The sequence below is a fragment of the Garra rufa genome, chromosome 1 (genome assembly GCF_049309525.1).
Source record: "Garra rufa chromosome 1, GarRuf1.0, whole genome shotgun sequence".
NCBI lineage: Eukaryota > Metazoa > Chordata > Actinopteri > Cypriniformes > Cyprinidae > Garra > Garra rufa.
The window spans coordinates 47,345,187-47,363,234 of record NC_133361.1 but is presented as its reverse complement, the minus strand read 5'-3'; the positions used below and the strand labels follow the sequence as shown (position 1 = coordinate 47,363,234).

Below are 18,048 nucleotides of genomic sequence, written 5' to 3'. Positions count from 1 at the left end.
AAATGGTTGTAATTCCTTAGCATTTTATGTTATAATTTTGTTCAACCCATTGAATTAAAGCTTAAAGTCTGCACTTTAATTTCATCTTGATTGTATCATTTTAAAACTATTCTAGTGGCATACAGAGCCGAAATTATGAAAAGTGTCAGTGTCTGAATATATAAGGACCTGACTGTATATAAAAGTATCTCACCCAACACACAGTACCTAAACCTGACAAATGTAAAAAAACAAACTGAAAAATACTTGGGCAATCTTAAAATGTGAAATATATTAGAATTTATATCTACAAGGTGACAGTTTTGACAGTGAAGTAGCCTATAACGTTTCCAAAGTGACACTACTACATAGACAGGTTACCAAGTTAGAGCTTTAATTGCCTTAAACTTTGCCATAGTTTAACCGTGGTGTTTGTAGTAAAACTGTGGTTAGTCTGTGATAGTGTTTTACGATGCATTATCAATTGGCCAAATTGGCGATACTAAGCGTAATCAATGCCACTGAAGTGAATGAAACTCACATATTTTGCTGATTATTGCTGCTGAAAATATTGTGCTGTACTAATCGACCCATTTGGAGTGCTATAGACTGCCAAAAGCTATAACAAAACAAGGAGAAGAGTGCAGAAAACTGTCTGAGGAACAAAGGTGTTTGTGGTTGGCCAAACTGAACCAGGATTTCCAGAGCAAGAATCTTGACAACATTTGTGTTAGGTCTTATCATTTCTGGTCAGGTAGGTGAAACATTAGGCTAATATCTAAGGAATAATTGACGACGGGCTGTTGAATTCTTAGAAAATATTTTCGTAGAATTCTACGGACCGAAGTCAATTATTCAGCTTATACTACGGTTACCACACCTGAAGACATCGATCAAATTATATATTTCAAGACAATCGTCCGGTTTTTGTCCTTAAAACTCTATTGTGAGTAGAATTAATTTCTTACGCAGCAGTGTCTCTACTAATAGTGAAACTTTAAATTCATTCTCTTCAAGACCACGCCGTTGTTACCTCGCATGTAAAATAAGGTCATGTGGTTTTTAAGTTGTTAATCATGTAATCACTGTTTTTCAAAAAGGTTTCCCTAACACAGTAGCAATGTGCAGTTGGCCATCCGAACATCTTGGTTATCTTTGTTTGGGATGCTTAGCCAAACAGAATAATATCCACATGAGTGACATGATATTTTTGTCTCTGTACATTAATGAAGAGATACAAGAAAGTATTTAAATGCTGAACAAAATATTTTAAAATACAGCAAGTGAAAACCAACAGTGCAACTCAAAGCAATCAGTGCAGGAATGTAGAGTAAGAATGGAACATTTTCAAAGTTACACCATCCCCACAACAGCATTACAGCATCAAGTAAAGTTTCATTATTAATAAAATAAAATGTAGAAAAATAACTGTGAGAAAAGTGGGAAAAACATTACTTCACACTACTTTTAATCCAGTCCTGCATTTTCATCTTACAAGATTAAAGAATAGCCTATTTTTATTATTACAATATTTACAGAACAACAATGGAGAAATAACAGGTAAAATGGCCAAAAAAATACACTGCCGTTCAAAAGTTTTAAGTCAGAAAGATTTTTTGCGTTCAATAAGCCTACATTTTTTTAAACAATCAGTCAAACAAACAAAAAAAAAAAGGTAAAGTTTCGTTAAATATTACTATTTAAAATGTTCCAGCAACCATTACTTTAGTCTTCAGTGTTACATGATCCTTTAGAAATCATTCCAATATCCTGATAGAAACATTTCTGGATTATTGTGATGTTGAAATGTTTCTGGTGCTTAATGTTTTTTTTATTTATTTTTATTTTTTTGTGGAAATCATGATTTTAACAGGATTTTTGACAGCATGTATTTAAAATGTAAACATTATACTTCTGTTCCATTATGAAAATATTGACATATCATTGCTGTATAAAAGTATAAATAAAAAAATCCTACTGACCCCAAACTTTTGAACAATAATGTGTGTTAATTATCAAATAATATTTCTAAAAATAGTAACACAGTTCTAGATAGTCACATGTCTGGTTGAACCCAGTTGTGACTTGCTGAGATGTGTGTTGTTGAGATGATCAGTAGTTGAGCTTGATAGAAGCAGAGGTGGTGTCATTCTTAACTGCCACGATATGCTACGTTTTGGAAGGTACTGGTGGCTCCTTTGTAGAGCGGATTATTAGCCTAAAGGATGAAAGAGATTTTCTTTAATAATATGTATTAATAATGAAAGCACAAGCACATCTGTAATTCCCACTTTGACCACTTGGTGTCGAGATTGTGTTGAATGATGTTATCTATCCCGAATGTTGATCAAAATCATATCACCCAGGACCTGTGTGATTCTATGTGAGCAGTTATTTTGCCTGAGATTAAAATGGCTAAACTCTGCATGTTAGACAGTTTGAGAGGAAGTAAGGCAAACATTAAAAATGCTGATAACACTTAAAGGAGTAGTTCACTTCCTGAACACAAAATTAAATAATTAAAACAGATAATGTACTCACCCCCTCGTCATCCAAGATGTTCACGTCTTTCTTTCTTCAGTCGTACAGAAATGGTGTTTTTTGAGGAAAAAATTTCAGGATTTTTCTCCGTATAGTGGACTTCAGTGGTGTCCTGAGTTTGAACTTCCAAAATGCAGTTTTAATGCAGCTTCAAACAATCCCAAATGTGGCTGTAAACAATACCAGCAGAGGAAGGTCTTATCTAGCGAAATGATTGGTTATTTAAAAAAAAAACAAAAAAACAATTGATATACTTTTGAACCCCAAACGCTCATCTTGTCTTGCTCTGCCTGAACTCTGTTTTTTCTGGTTTAAGACAGATAGGGTATGTTGAAAAACTCCCATCTCATTTTTCCCCTCAACTTTAAAATCATCCTACATCGCTGTTTTACCCTTTTTTGCAATGGGTGTTTTGTCTTTTTTGCATGTTTACTTTGTGAACACTGGGTCGGTACTTCTGCAGCGGTGTAGGATGATTTTGAAATGATTTTTGAAGTTGAGGGAGAAAATGAGATGGGAGTTTTTCAACCTAGCTGTTTTGAACTTGAGATGCACACTAGCTACTTATGCACATCACAGAGAGAGACAAGATGAACATTTGATGTTATAAAGTATATAAATTGTAACAAAATAAAATTTTCACTAGATAAGACCCTACTTAGCTGGGATCGTTTGAAGCTGGATTTAAACTGCATTTTGGAAGTTCAAACTTGGGGTACCATAGAAGTCCACTGTATGGAGAAAAATCCTTGTATGTTTTCCTCAAAAAACATAATTCTTTATGACTGAAGAAAGAAAGACATGAACATCTTGGGTGACAAGGGGTGAGTATATTATCTGTAAATGTTTGTTCCTGGAAGTGAACTTTCTTCTTTAACAGGATGTGGTTGGTTTAGCACCAGTCTAGATATGACTCTTACCGCTTCCCACTTAGCCCTAGCTTTCTCCTCTTCAAACTTGGCAAATTCATGACGGTCGTGAATGGTGATCAGAAGCTTCCACACCAAGAGTGCAGCCAGTCCCAGCAGTAGGATCGCACCAGCGACCGAAAGGGTGACCACCAGGACATCAGGACCCGGAGGACACTCTGAACATAAATCAATCAAATTGTATATTCAGTTTCCATTCAAAATGATCTCTTCAGTAAGTGTGACTACAGCCAGTATCTCTCTCAAACAGACACAGAGAGTTTATCAGCATGAGCAATGTTTGACAACTACATGTCACACATTGTCTCTCTCTGCCACATCTCTCCTCTCACCTGGTTCTTTAACAAGATAGAGAAAGGATTTTCCACTGGCATCTTCATAATACTGGAAGTTCTGAACGCAGTCGTCCTCATCCTTGTAGCTGCAGTTCACTGCGTTCTTCTCGTGAAAGACTGGAGAGAACAGACGACAATTAACTCAAGACCAACAACTGTGCCAAATATACTGTGCGAAGAACTATAGTCACATTCAGTCATAAAAATCACTCAACCTGTGGAAAATAATGGATATACTACAGTTATATACTGTAGATTAGATGTATGCTGTGTCTGTGGCCTGCAGATGCATTATTCTACATATAGAAGATATAGAGATTGTGTAGATTAGAAATATAAACTACCATTCCAAAGTTAACCATTAGATTTTACCATTACATTTGTTTTAAGTAAAGATTTTATTCAGCAAGGTTGTATTAAATTGATCAATAGTGACAGTAAAAACAGTTCTGTCATGAGATAATAATGGTAATATACTGTGATGTGAATTGATTTTTTATTTTTTGCATGTTTGTCACACTTTAATGTTTCATATCATCAAACAAATTTAAAAATTAATCAAAGATAACACAAGTAAACACAACATGCAGGTTTTGAATGGAGTTTTTTATTATGAAGGGAAAACAAAATCCAAACCCACATGGCCCTGTGTGAAAAAGTGTTTGCCCCCTAAAATTAATAACTGGTTGGGCCACCCTTAGCAGCAACAACTGCAATCAAGCGTTTGCGATAACTTGCAATGAGTCTGTTACAGCGCTGTGCAGGAGTTTTGGCCCACTCATCTTGGCAGAATTGTTGTAATTCAGCCACATTGGAGGGTTTTCGAGCATAAACCACCTTTTTAAGGTCATGCCACAGCATCTCAATAGGATTCAGGTCAGGACTTTGACTAGGCCACTCCAAAGTCTTCATTTTGTTTTTCTTCAGCCATTCAGAGGTGGATTTGCTGGTGTGTTTTGGATCATTGTCCTGCTGCAGAACCCAAGTTTGCTTCAGCTTGAGGTCACGAACAGATGGCCGGACATTGTCCTTCAGGATTTTTTGGTAGACAGCAGAATTCATGTTTCCATTGATCACAGCAAGTCTTCCAGGTCCAGAAGCAGCAAAACAGCCCCAGACCATCACACTACCACCACCATATTTTACTGTTGGGATGATGTTCTTTTTCTGAAACGCTGCGTTACTTTTACGCCAGACGTAATGGGACACACGCCTTCCAAAAAGTTAAACTTTTGTCTCGTCAGTCCACAGAGTATTTTCCCAAAAGTCTTGGGGATCATCAAGATGTGTTCTGGCAAAAACTTTTTCACACAGGGCCATGTGGGTTTGGATTTTTTTTACCTTCATAAAAAAAAAAACCTTCATTAAAAACTGCATGTTGTGTTTACTTGTGTTATCTTTGATTAATATTTAAATTTGTTTGATGATCTGAAACATTAAAGTGTGACAAACATGCAAAAAAATAAGGGGGCCAACACTTTTTCACACCACTGTACATGACAATATTAATGTGTTTGGTCTCAGTGGAATAGATCTATACGCTGCTGCTGTGGCAGAGCAAGTACAGAGACTTGCTACTGCCTACACATTCACATACATAAATGAAATAACCCCTATATATAACATACATGAAATTATCATGTAGCAGATCTATACAGGTGGAGCTGGGGGAGGTGGAGGGTTTCTGAAGCATGCTGTAACTGCTACAGCAAGCACTAGCCGAGTATTTGAATGTTAAGCAGCAAGCTCATTGGCTGCTGATTTTAAAAAGTAATCAGTCAGCTGCCATGTGAATAATAATGTAATTGGGCCCAATCATACACCCGACGCAATGCGACGCCAAGTGCATCACAAGTGTTTTTTGCTAGTTTCAGCCCGATGCATGTATCATTTTCAGCGCCACGTTGTTTTAATAGCAAATGCAATTGCGCCTATCTGTTTCCCACTGGCGTGCTGGTCTGAAAACAAGATGTGTTCAGGTGTATTGTTGACAAATTTCTATTTTGAGGCCAATAACTAACTAAAACTTGGTCTAAAGTTAATGGCACAGTATTTATTTATTTATTTTTTTTAATTGAAGGGGCGGGCTTAGATGGGTGACAATGCATGTACACTCTGCTTATTACATGCAGGGATGTGCAGCAGCACAAACATGGCACATATTAAAAATGAAAGGATTACAATGTAAAAGATCATTATTGTGCACATAAAGAAAGCTTGTCCCATTGATCCATTTCCTCTCTGGAGAAGCATTCAGTCTTTGCTCTCGCAAATTCCTCCATGTAAATAGCGATTCCACCATGGTGCAAACGCAACTGGCTTTTAAAGGGAATGGGAGATGAGACTCTGATTGGTTTATTGCACGTTACTCCCGAAACACACCCATGACTCATTAAGAGAATAGGTACAACCCTTTTGGACCTGGCCCACAGACCATTTTTCCATTGCAAAAGTGGATTCATGACCTAAATGTGCGTGATCCTAGTTGCATTTGCACCAACAGCAGGAAGTCTGAAGCGTCCGACAGCGACTTCTTTATTTGCGACATTTACTAATGTCAACAACTGGTGAATGGAGGACGCCGTGATCTGAGCTATTTTTGTTGTGTGTCGTAAGTTTCAAGATAACAGAGACTGAATGTAAATGCACTATTTACGCAACTGAAACAGCATGAAAATCTTACTAAATCTCCTGTGACAACTTGCAGTGTTACATATCACCTATAGAACTGTTTAAACCCTATTTTGAAGTAGGAGCTAATTTAGTTCCTAGAACTATATGCATTCCTAGTTCATGTGGTGCAAACATGGCAAAAAGCGTAAATGTCCGCTAATAGTTCTATGAAGTATGACAAAGTTTGCTCTTTTCCATTTATAATGTTACAAAACATACTATTTCAAATAAATGCTGTTCTTTTGAACTTTTAGTTCAACAAAGAACTGTTTTCAACATTAATAATAATAATAAATGTTTCTTGAGCAGAAAATCAGCATATTATAATGATTTCTGAAAGATCATGTGATACTAAAGACTGAAGTAATAATGCTGAAAATTCAACTTTGCATCACAGGAATTAATTACATTCAAAAACGTATTAAAATAGTTTTCAGCATTACAGTTTTTACTGTATATTTGATCAAATAAATGCAGCCTTGGTGAGCATAGCATATATTTTTTAAAAACATAAAAAGTAAGGTACTGTACACCCTAAAAGGGATTTATATAGGCTATACTGCAGATAGGAGATATGTATTATGGATTAGTTGGAGGTAGAGATTACCCAGCTCATCCACCGTCACAATCTCATCTCTGCAGACGTGATTGCAGTTCTTCTCATACAGATCCCCTCTCTTATAATGTTTACACTCCACACACTCCCTGCAGAAACACACATAAATCAACTTTGCACAGTTAAGATATGAAAAAAGCACCTAAACATACTTGTCTATATTTATAAATAGATATAAATAAATCTAAACTGTCCACCATTTTCATCCCGTAAGAGTGGGAGTAGTTGCATTGGTAACTTCTATGGGTTTGGCCACCATGAACTCACTTTTTGATAGTGCAGGCATCTGGGCAGGTAGGGCACTTCTCACAGGTTGATCCATAGGCTCCTGGCTGTGTGCACTCACAGACACCACAAACACAGTGGCCACGCCCACTACATAACATTCCTCCACTCCCTATGCAGGCATCTGTGCGGGTCGAACAGTCACAGCTCTCGCCGGACCATCCGGGGCTACAGTGACAGGTCCCACAGTTGCACTCACCATTACCTGATGGAGACAACAAACATATGTAGGGATCTTAATGACAAATTGGATAATATGGTGATCATTAAGTTCAAAATTCAAACATTTGAAAAATGTATGAGTGCTGTACATTGTTCAATGAAACATAGAAGGAAATTTTTTGAAGAACCACCACACAGCTCTTGCAACACAGAAACTGCTTATATTGACTACAGATACAGAACTATGATTCTATATCCCACATCTTCTCAATTTATATAATAGCTTTGTGTGACCAAAGTTTAAATTCACTGTTAAAATTTGCAAATTTCTTTTAAAAACCCACATTTTTTCAACAGTAGTGTATGAAAGTACACTAACAGTCAAACGTTTTTAAACAGTAAGTTTTTTTTAATGCTTTTTAAGTCTCTTTTGCTCACCAAGCCTGCATTTATTTGATCCAAAGTGCAGCAAAAACAGTAACATTGTGAAATAATTTTACTATTTAAAATACATGTTTTCTGTATGAATATATTTTCTTATTTATTTTGATTTCTAAGCTGAAATTTTAGCAACATTACTCCAGTCTTTATTGTCACGTGATCCTTCAGAAATCATTCTAATATTCTGATTTGCTGCTCAACATTTATTGTTATTATTATGTTGAAAATAGCTGAGTAGAATTTTTCAGGTTTCTTTGATGAATAAAAAGTATCTGAAATATAATTTTTTTGTAACATTATAAATGTCTTTATTATCACAATAAAAGTATTAATTTCTATAATTTCTTTTTCTTTCAAAAAAAAATATATACAAGCTTTTAAATGGTATAGTGTATAATGTAACAAAAGCTTTTTATTTCAGCTAAATGCTGATTTTTGGGTTTTTCTATTCATCAAAGAATCCTGAAAAAATGTACTTTTTGTGTTTTAAATATTGCTACTACTAATAATAAATGTTTCTTGAGAGTCAAGTCAGCATATTAGAATGATTTCTAAAGGATCATGTGACTCTGAAGACAGGTGTAATGATGCTAAAAATGTAGCTTTGTTCACAGTATTAAATTACATTTTTAAATACATTCATATAGAAAATGTTATTTTAAATAGTAAAAATATTTCAAAATTGTATTGTTTTTGCTGTACTTTGGATTAAATAAATGCAGGCTTGTTGAGCAGAAGGCAATGTTTAAAAAACATCTTACTGTTCAAAAACATTTGACTGGTGTTGTGTGTATTCTACACTTTTTTTCCAAGTGTGTCAATTCTGATGAATTTTGAAAATACAGTAAATTATGAAACACAACATGGTGTAATGTAATGCTCACTCAATGTTTGTTACTGTAGCAACAAAGCATTAAACTTAAACGTCAACATTTCCCAAGCCAACACATTCATTTCAACACACAGAAAATAGCATTTAACCAGAAGGTTTCGAACTGGTTTATCTACTTGCGTGCATGTGTGTGTTTTACTGTGTGCGTATGTTTTATGTTATTTATACCCAGGGCCTATACTTGCTGACTCTGATTCTTAGTGTAGTTTAAACACCTACTCTACTCTAAGATAATAAGCAATTATGTAAGAAAACAATTTTCATAAGGCTGTTAATCAGCAACACCTCTCCCACATACTACTGCAATCTCACTTTTCAAACTAAGTTATCATTTTATGCATTCAACTTCTTGTTTAACTAAAGAGAGAATCAGACGTGAACAGCCTGAATCATATGACAGGCCTCAGGCTAAAAGCAGGTAATGCGCAGAGACATGCATTACTGACGATCATCTAATAAACCCAGCACATCTGAGTCAGACAGTTGTTTGGTTCTAAATGTGGATCAAATTGCCTAATAAGGTGAAACACTGTCTCTGTGATGACTCAAAAACAAAAAGCTGTCTATAATCCTCCCAAACACACAATGCTACATCTACTCATATAATGAGGCAAGGCCATTAAGTCAAAACTCACCTGAACATATTTGTCCTTTGGAACGGAGGCAGCTGAAATCATCACATTCACAGTACGGCCCCCAAACCTTGCCAAAATCGGTCGAGCGACAGGCACACTGGCCGCACACACAGTCTCCGCGCCCACTACAAACCGGCGCCCCTGGTGCCTGGCTACATTTGTCTTGTTGGGTGGGATTGTATTCGCCTTCGGTGCACTCGCATCGAGAGCCCAGTCGGCCTGGGTAGCACAGGCACACGCCACACTCCAGGGTACCGTTGCCAAAGTGGCAGGATGGACTGGCGGGCACGGTGGACTCCTGACAGCCACATTCACAAGCAAAGTCCACAGTAACCTGAAGAGTGTCTTTAAAGCCGATTGGCTTCACCATGAAGGTCCGGCTCTTCTCTTTGGGGCAGCCGTGAAGTTTCGCCTCAATGCTAAATGAAACCTATGGAGGAGTAATATAAAAGAGAGATTAAATGCATAAGGTCATGGGTTCGATTCCCAGTAAATGCTTGAACTGATAAAATGTATAGATGGAATGCAATGTCGCTTTGAATTAAAGCAACTGCCAAATGTAAATATGTGATCCGGGACCACAAAACCTTAAGTCTTAAGTAGCAAGGGTATATTTGTGGCAATCGCCAACAATACACTGTATGGGTCTTTTATGCTAAAAATCATTAGGATATTAAAAATCATGTTTCATGAAGATATTTTGTATTTTCTACCATAAAAATATATCTAAACTTAATTTTTGATTAGTAATATGCATTGCTAAGAACTTCATTTGGACAACTTTTAAACTTTTTTTTTATTGTTTAGATTTTTTTGCACCCTCAGATTTCAGATTTTCAAATAAAACCATACATCAATGGAAAGCTTATTTATTCAGCTTTGATTTAAAAAAATTGACTCTTATGACTGGTTTTGTGGTCCAGGGTCACATATTGCTAACTTTCGACACTGTAAAAAAATAACTTTTTAAAGCTGTAAATAAAACAAAGATTATTGAAGAATGTTTTACAAAAAAAAAATTTACAATTTCAGACTCAAATTTCATGTTTAATTCAATGTGGTCCTTGTCATTTCTATTTAATAAATTGTGAAATTTAATTGAGTTAAGTAAATAAATACATTATTTTTGATTTTACTGATTTTTTAAGGCAAGTGTTTGCATTTTTTTTTTCTTAATTTAGACAACTTTTAATTTCATTAGACAAGCTCTATTCTTCAGCACAATGGCAACCACAAAATCTTTAACAACACGAACTCTAGCATATCTAAACATAAAAGGTTTTTGACTTCACTTACAAAATGCATAAAAAAAAAAACGCTTAAAGGGCCAGTTCACCCAAAAATGAAAATTACCCCATGATGACACTAAAGCCATACATGAATTTCTTCTTTCAGGCAAATACAATCAGAGTTATATAAAAAAATGCCCTGGCTCTTTCACGCCTTATAAAGGCAGTGAATGGGTGTTGAGATTTTGAAGTCCAAAAATGCAAATCCATCCATCATAAAAAGTACTACACACAGCTCTGGGATGTTAATAAAGGCCTTCTGAAGTGAATCTATGTGTTTGTGTAAGAAAAATATCCATATTTGAAACTTAAAGCCGTAATGTACTTTCTACATTAAAAGGATCAGGCAATTCTGTTCAGGGAATAATAATAAAATTAAAAAAAAATCTATATTGTACTCAATTCAAACTTGTAGAAGTTAAAGTGTAAACAAAAAATGTTTCACAATTAAGTAAAACCTACTCAACTTTTCTGATACTGGTGTTCCCATCATGCACTGGGGCATGAATAATTAATAAGGTTGATTTTTGTCCTGTTTTCCAGCTATATTTACACTGTTTGATCATTGTTTTTGTTGTGAAGATTTAATAACTTGAGATTTTGTTACGTCTGGAGTTCATTTTCTACTCAAAATGACACATTCATGCTCAAAAAATGAACCACAGAATGTTACCATCATCGTGAATTGTGTACCAAGTATTGAAGTCTCTGTGTTCAAATGAGCGCTGATTTACTGATTATGTAGATATGATTTCTACATGATATCTACTGTATAATTTACTTTGATGTTTCTAAGTAATATACAGTACACTATAAAAGCATGGTTTAATTAGATATTTCAAGTAAAACACCGGTCACAAATTAGAAAAAGAGGATTTGTAAAGAGAAATGTTGAAGGATTTCGATATAAGCCGAGAGGAAGCTGTAAACAAAAACTGCCATATTCTCACTGGAGCTTACGCTATGAATATGTCTTGTGTTAATAACATTTTAAATATAGATACGGATATGCACAGTCCATATCTAGAGCCAACATTTTTTAGTAAAACTCTGATTGTATTCGTCTGAAAGAAGAAAGTCATATACACCTAAAACAGCTTGAGGATGATTAAATCATGGGGTAGTTTTCATTTTTGGGTGAACTATCCCTTTAATTTTAGCATTTACACTCCAATTTCAGTCCTATATGTAAAGCATGCTAGGAACTAAAATCCACCCATGCCGAAAAATTTAGCACACACAAAGATTAGCACAAAAAGAACAATAGTCTCAACACAAATGAATTAAGTAAACTTAAAGTGCATATCTAGTAGACTGACCATATCTCCAATTTTGAGTCCACCGCAGGACCGGACGCCTGCAGTGACCTCTCCATCCAGGCATGTTGCGTTGATGAACAGAGATAACTCATCCGGCACACCCAGCAGCTCCAGCTCAACCCTAGACCTGATCTTCTATAAAGACAAATGACGCAGAGACCAAAGGTCAGCCTCTCTGAATTCTTTCTTTATTTGAGTTTAAGCCCTACTGACTTGGAGTGGTAAAACATGTCACATAAAACATTAAAAGCAAACATAGTTCTCTTAACCAACAAGTTCTCACAGCTCAGAGGCTGTATTAATTCCTGGCAAAGTGACTTACCGCATATGCATCCAAAATGAGTTGCACAACGTTTCCAGAGTCTTTAGAGAGTGTTCCGACTGCAGAGCCAGGAATCAGCTCACTGTAGTTCTGTGAGAAAACAAGACAATGTCCTATAATCATGTATAATTGTTTGCATGTTAGAGACAGAGACTTACTCTATGTATGTGTTTGACAAAAATATAGAAACTTACACGATATAGTGGCACCACAGAGCTGGTCACAGCAAAGATGAGGTTGATGTTATTCTCGGATAATTTGTCCGTGATCATACCAAGTGATGGATAGTCCTACAAATACACATAAAAATCAATTAGCCATCTCTCTCGCTGTCAGATTTTTTATGTTTTAAAAGAATGCTCACCAGGGCTGCATCTATGTGATTAAAAATATAGTAAAACAATAGTTCTGTGAAATATTATTGCAATTTAAAAAAAATACAATTCTAGTTTAATACAGTACCGGTCAAAAGTTTCTGAACACGTTTTTTTATGTGTTTTAAAAAAGTCTCTTCTGCTCAGCAAGTCTGCATTTTTTTTGATCCAAAATACAGCAAAAGCAGTAAGATTGTGAAATATTTTTACTATTTAAAATAACTGCATTCTATTTAAATATATTTTAAATGTAATTTATTCCTGTGATCAGAGCAAAATTTTTAGCATCATTTTGTCACATGATTCTTCAGAAATCATTCTAATTTGCTGATTTGCTGTTCAAGAAACATTTATTATTATTATTAAAGTCCCCCTGAAATCAAAATTAAAGGTTTTTGGCTTTTAGTATGAATATATTAGCCTTAAGATTATCTATAAACTAGTGTGCTTCAAAACAACGACAAAATTTGCTTTTACAAGATATGGGCATTCAAAACTTACAGTCTCGTCACTTCCGCCAATATGAATCAACGATTTTGATGATATCACCGTGCACTTCAGTTTCTCATCAAACCTTCTGTCCAATCAAATGCTCTCTAGAGTCCGTAATGTCCCGCCCCCAACACAGAGACGCAATACACGGAGCAGATCATATGTGCGATCAGCATGTATTAAACTACACAGCCTCAGCATGATTATGATCACTATTTTGCTTTAGCAATAGTTTCATATTGAATCTGTGGGGTAATTTATTAGTCTGTGGCTGTCATAAGCTACAAATGCGACTTTAACAAGCTTAACGGCTCTGGCCCGAGCAGATATAAAATGGAACGCTATTGGTATTGGCTATTCAAAATAAGTGGGCGGGGCTAGGCGATATGTTTTTGTTTCAGTTAAAAGTACGTCACCACATAGAATAACGCTCCGTGTTTCAAGGCACTTCAGTGGACCTTTAATTATTATCATCAATATTTGTATTAATAACAGTTGAGTACATTTTTTTTCAAGATTCTTTGATGAATAGAAAGATCCAAAGATCAGCATTTATTTGAAATAAAAAGCTTTTGTAACATTATACACTGTGACTATACCATTCAAAAGCTTGGATAATTGCATAATTATTATTATTATTATTATTTTGTTAAGGAAATGCTTTTATTTAGCAAGATGCTTCAAGTGACGATAAAGACATTTATTATGTAACAAAAGATTTCTATTTCAGATAAATGCTGTTCTTCTAAACTTTCTATTCTTCAAAGAAACCTGAAAAGATTCTACTCAGCCGTTTTCAACATAATAATAATGATAAATGTTTGTTTTTTTTGAGCAGCAAATCAGAATATTACAAGAATCATGTAAATGGAGTAATGATGCTAAAAATTCAGCTTTGAAATCACAGGAATAAATTACATTTGAAAATATATTCAAATAGAAAGCAGTTATTTTAAATAGTGAAAATATTTCAAATTTTTACTGCTTTTGCTGTACTTTGGATCAAATAAATGCAGGATTGGTGAGAAGAAGAGACTTCTATAAAGACATAATCCTTCAGAATACGTTCTGATAAGTTTCTTCTCCAGAAACATTTGCTGTTATTATCAATGTTGGAAACAACTGTGCTGCTTAAGAGAGAGAGAGAGAGAGAGAGAGAGAGATTTGCTCAATATATGTTTGGCTGACCAATATAGTAGACTTGTCATATTCATTGTTGTTGTTGATATGGCACGCTCCATCATGGGGCTGGACGATTCCTGCCAGCCTGGCATCCAAAGCCAAATGACTTCTGTCATCACTTGTGAAGATCAGCAAATGAGATGCATCAGGCCTCCATCCAATTTTGTCCTGGAAGAAAGAGAAAGGACGTCATCCACAAAGATAAAGAAGAGAACCAACCCAGAAGGCTCATGTTCCCTCAGGAATATCCTAGGGTTTATGCTGTATGACTTTTCTTCCTAATAAATAATTACAATTTTGCTCAAAATGCAAATTCTTAGAACAGAACAGCTTTGCTCCGATTGTTTGCGGGTTTCTTTCAGCATTTTGTGTCACCTTGCATACTACTGCTTGCATGATAGCATCAAATCCACCCTCAGGTGCATCTCTGTTTCTGGACACTTTCTGTTTCTTCACTTCCTCTGTGAAGCGCTCTACTTGCTCCGTCAGAGACAGTACGTTGCGATAGCCGAATTGCGGTGGGCAGGGTTCAGGAAACCTACAGCAGGGAGACAGAAATCACTAAACTTAGTCACTCACTCTGTTTGTCAAGTGCTTTTCTGATGTGAAATGAAGTTGAGCTTACTTATAACAAGGATTCTGGATGATTTCTTCAGGGTAAATGTACATATAGGGTGAGAGCGGTTTGTCTACAAAAGCTCCAAATCCCATGCGCAGATTGCTGGTGACGCCCCGTAAAGCACTGGCCAGATCATTGCCCAGTGCATAGAGCTTCTGCAGGTCATCCCTCATGGTATTGGTCATGTCCATCAGGTAGTACAGGTCCACTGGGTAATCAGCTACTTGCTTCACAGTGACGGTGAATTTCTTTGAATCATCTTGAAGAGAAATGGGACCGAAGAAACGGTTAGAACTTTTTAAATCTGAAGACAAAACTCTTTTTGAACATGAACAAGATCTGTATAGGGTCAGGGAGACCCAAATGTGCTTTTACTAGCTCAAGAAAACTTAACATGTACATTTCAGGATCATGAATTTTCCTACTCTTATAGGTTTATATATACATCAAGACTGCATTTACTTGATCAAAAATACATAGAAATGTTATTACAATATAAAGTAATGGTTTCTCTTTTAATATACTTTAAAGTATGATTTATTCCTGTGATGCAATGCTGAATTTTCATCAGCTGTTACTCCAGTCTTAAGTGTCACATGATCCTTCAGAAATCCTTCTGATATGCTGAATTATTATTAATGTTGGAAACAGTTGTGCTGCTTCATTTTTTATCTTTTGGAACCTGTGATTTTTTTTAGACTTCTTTGATGAATTAAAACAGCATCTATTCAATATCTAAACATTTTCTAACAATATAAGTCTTTGCTATCACTTTTTATTAATGTAGCATATCCTTGCTGAAAAAAAGTATTAATTTCTTTCAAAAAATACAAATTTACTGACCCCAAACTTTTGAACTGTAGTGTATATTGTTACAAAGCATTTCTATTTAAAATAAATACTGTTCTTTTTAGCTTTTTAGTCATCAAAGAATAAAGAAAAAGTATTACAGGTTCCAAAAAAAAAAAAATTAACCAACACAACTGTTTCCAACATTGCTAATAAATCAGCATATTAGAATGATTTTTGAAGGATAATGTGACACTGAAGACTGGAGTAGTGATGCTGAAAATTCAGCTTTAATACATTTTAATAAAAAGATTTTAATGTATATTAAATAAGAAAAACTTTATTTTACATCGTAATAATATTTAACAATATTACATTTTTTCTGAATTTTTGATCAAGCAAATGCATATATATATATGTGTGACCCTGGATCACAAAACCAGTCTTAAGTAGCACAGGTATATTTGTAGCAATAGCCAACAATACACTGAATGGGTCAAAATGATTAATTTTTCTTTTGTGCCAAAAATCATTAGGATATTAAGTAAAGATCATGTTTCATGAAGATATTTTGTAAATTTCCTGCCGTAAATATATCAAAACCTAATTTTTTGATTAGTAATATGCTTTTCTAAGAACTTCATTTGGACAACTTTAAAGGCGATTTTCTGAATATTTTGATTTTTTTTTTGCACCCTCAGAATCCAGATTTTAAAGTAGTTCTATTTCGACAAACTATTTTCCTGTTCTAACAAACTAAACATTAATGGAAAGTGTATTCATTTAGCTTTCAGATGATTTATAAATCTCAATTGTAAAGAAATTTACCCTTATGACTGTCTTTGTATGTATAAATAAATTAAAAAATAAAATTACAATACATACATATATATATATATATATATATATATATATATATATATATATATATATATATATATATATATGGTTTAATATACCACAAGAAAAGAAAACCTATGTAATGAGAAATATGTAATTGGATTACACTGGGAAATATGAGTTAATATATTCAGGAAGTATGTAGATTATCTGTAATGAACACATATTATGTTTGTTTTGTTGTAATATCATACCTGGCCTGAGGGTCAGGTGGATTTTTTGTGGTTGGATCTGTGTGATGTCATCTGAACCCCCTGCTTTGTCACTCAGGGGTACGTTCTCTAGTATCCTCATGCTGCTAACTGGAAACTCAATAAACTTCACGCCACAACCAGACTGAATGAGACTGTCTTTGAGATCACACCTGGACAAACTCGACCCTCCCTTTCCAAAGATCTGGCAGATATGCATATTGATAACAATCAGAGGGAAGAATTACAAGCAGTCTTTTATGCGTCTATTCAAATGTTTACGCATGTGTATTCATGCATGTGGTGAAATTTTGTTTTTTACCTCCTGAGAGCACCAGGCACAGGTCGGATGTATGGACAAACATTCTTTACAGGTACTCACTCCTCTGGAAGTGCAAATGTTAGAGCCTAGAAACAAGACCATCATTAATTATTTATATGCTTTAAGTGGTTTCTTTTGACTCTTTAGAATTTTTTTTCTTTTCTTTTACAGCCTTTCAATTGTAAACAAGTAAAACAGTTATCAAATGCAGGAAATGATAAAAAAAAAATGTCTACAGCACACATGCATTCTTGTCATTTTTCAGTCATTAACTAAACAAACAATAAAAACAAAGCAAACTTACCCGCAGCTATGGAAACTAGAAGTAAACCTGGCACCCAAACTTCTATCAAATTCAGTCCCATTTTAGTAGATCCAGACTACTGAAGGCCTCCTGCTGCAGCCGCTCTGTTTTCACTCTGATTCTCTGATGTACAAACTGGAAGTGGAAACTGCCATTCCGAGACATGTAAGGACAGCTGACCTAATGTGTTTCAGCATTTCGCAAACGCAATCTGTTTCATCAAGACGCAAGGAAATGTGTAACCACAGGCAAGTTAAGACTCAACAGATGAGCACCGAATGACAGCCTGGGGCCGCTACATTTTACGGGCATATGCAGACAAAGGTGCGGTATGGAATTCAACAAGTTCTTTTATTCAACAGCTTCCACTGTTTTATATATTTTTAAGTCACTGCCTTATAGAATCATCAGAACAAATCATCATTTTTTGGCACAATAGCATATTAAATGTGGTGCA

General features: G+C 35.1%; 1 protein-coding gene across 1 annotated transcript; it reads right to left on the bottom strand.

Moving 5' to 3' along the window:
• Positions 1-1,242: 1,242 nt before the first annotated feature.
• itgb3a (integrin beta 3a) lies at positions 1,243-17,717 on the bottom strand. Its single transcript, XM_073833382.1, has 15 exons — positions 17,592-17,717; positions 17,288-17,373; positions 16,969-17,170; positions 15,092-15,344; positions 14,842-15,004; positions 14,473-14,634; positions 12,613-12,708; positions 12,419-12,508; positions 12,097-12,231; positions 9,489-9,918; positions 7,341-7,563; positions 7,065-7,162; positions 3,782-3,901; positions 3,441-3,607; positions 1,243-2,197 (listed from the first exon to the last, which is right to left on the bottom strand). The coding sequence occupies exons 1-15, from the start codon at positions 17,650-17,652 to the stop codon at positions 2,132-2,134; spliced, it is 2,352 nt and encodes a 783-aa protein (XP_073689483.1). The 5' UTR covers positions 17,653-17,717; the 3' UTR covers positions 1,243-2,131.
• Between the last annotated feature and the right edge of the window lie 331 nt (positions 17,718-18,048).

Coding starts and splice junctions, on each gene's coding strand:
- itgb3a (XM_073833382.1), bottom strand. CDS start 17,652: ATGGGACTGAATTTGATAGAAGTTTGGGTGCCAGGTTTACTTCTAGTT. Junction 12,509..12,612: donor CTGTGGTGCCACTATATCGT/GTAAGTTTCTAT, acceptor GTTTTCTCACAG/AACTACAGTGAGCTGATTCC. Junction 12,232..12,418: donor TCATTTTGGATGCATATGCG/GTAAGTCACTTT, acceptor TTGTCTTTATAG/AAGATCAGGTCTAGGGTTGA.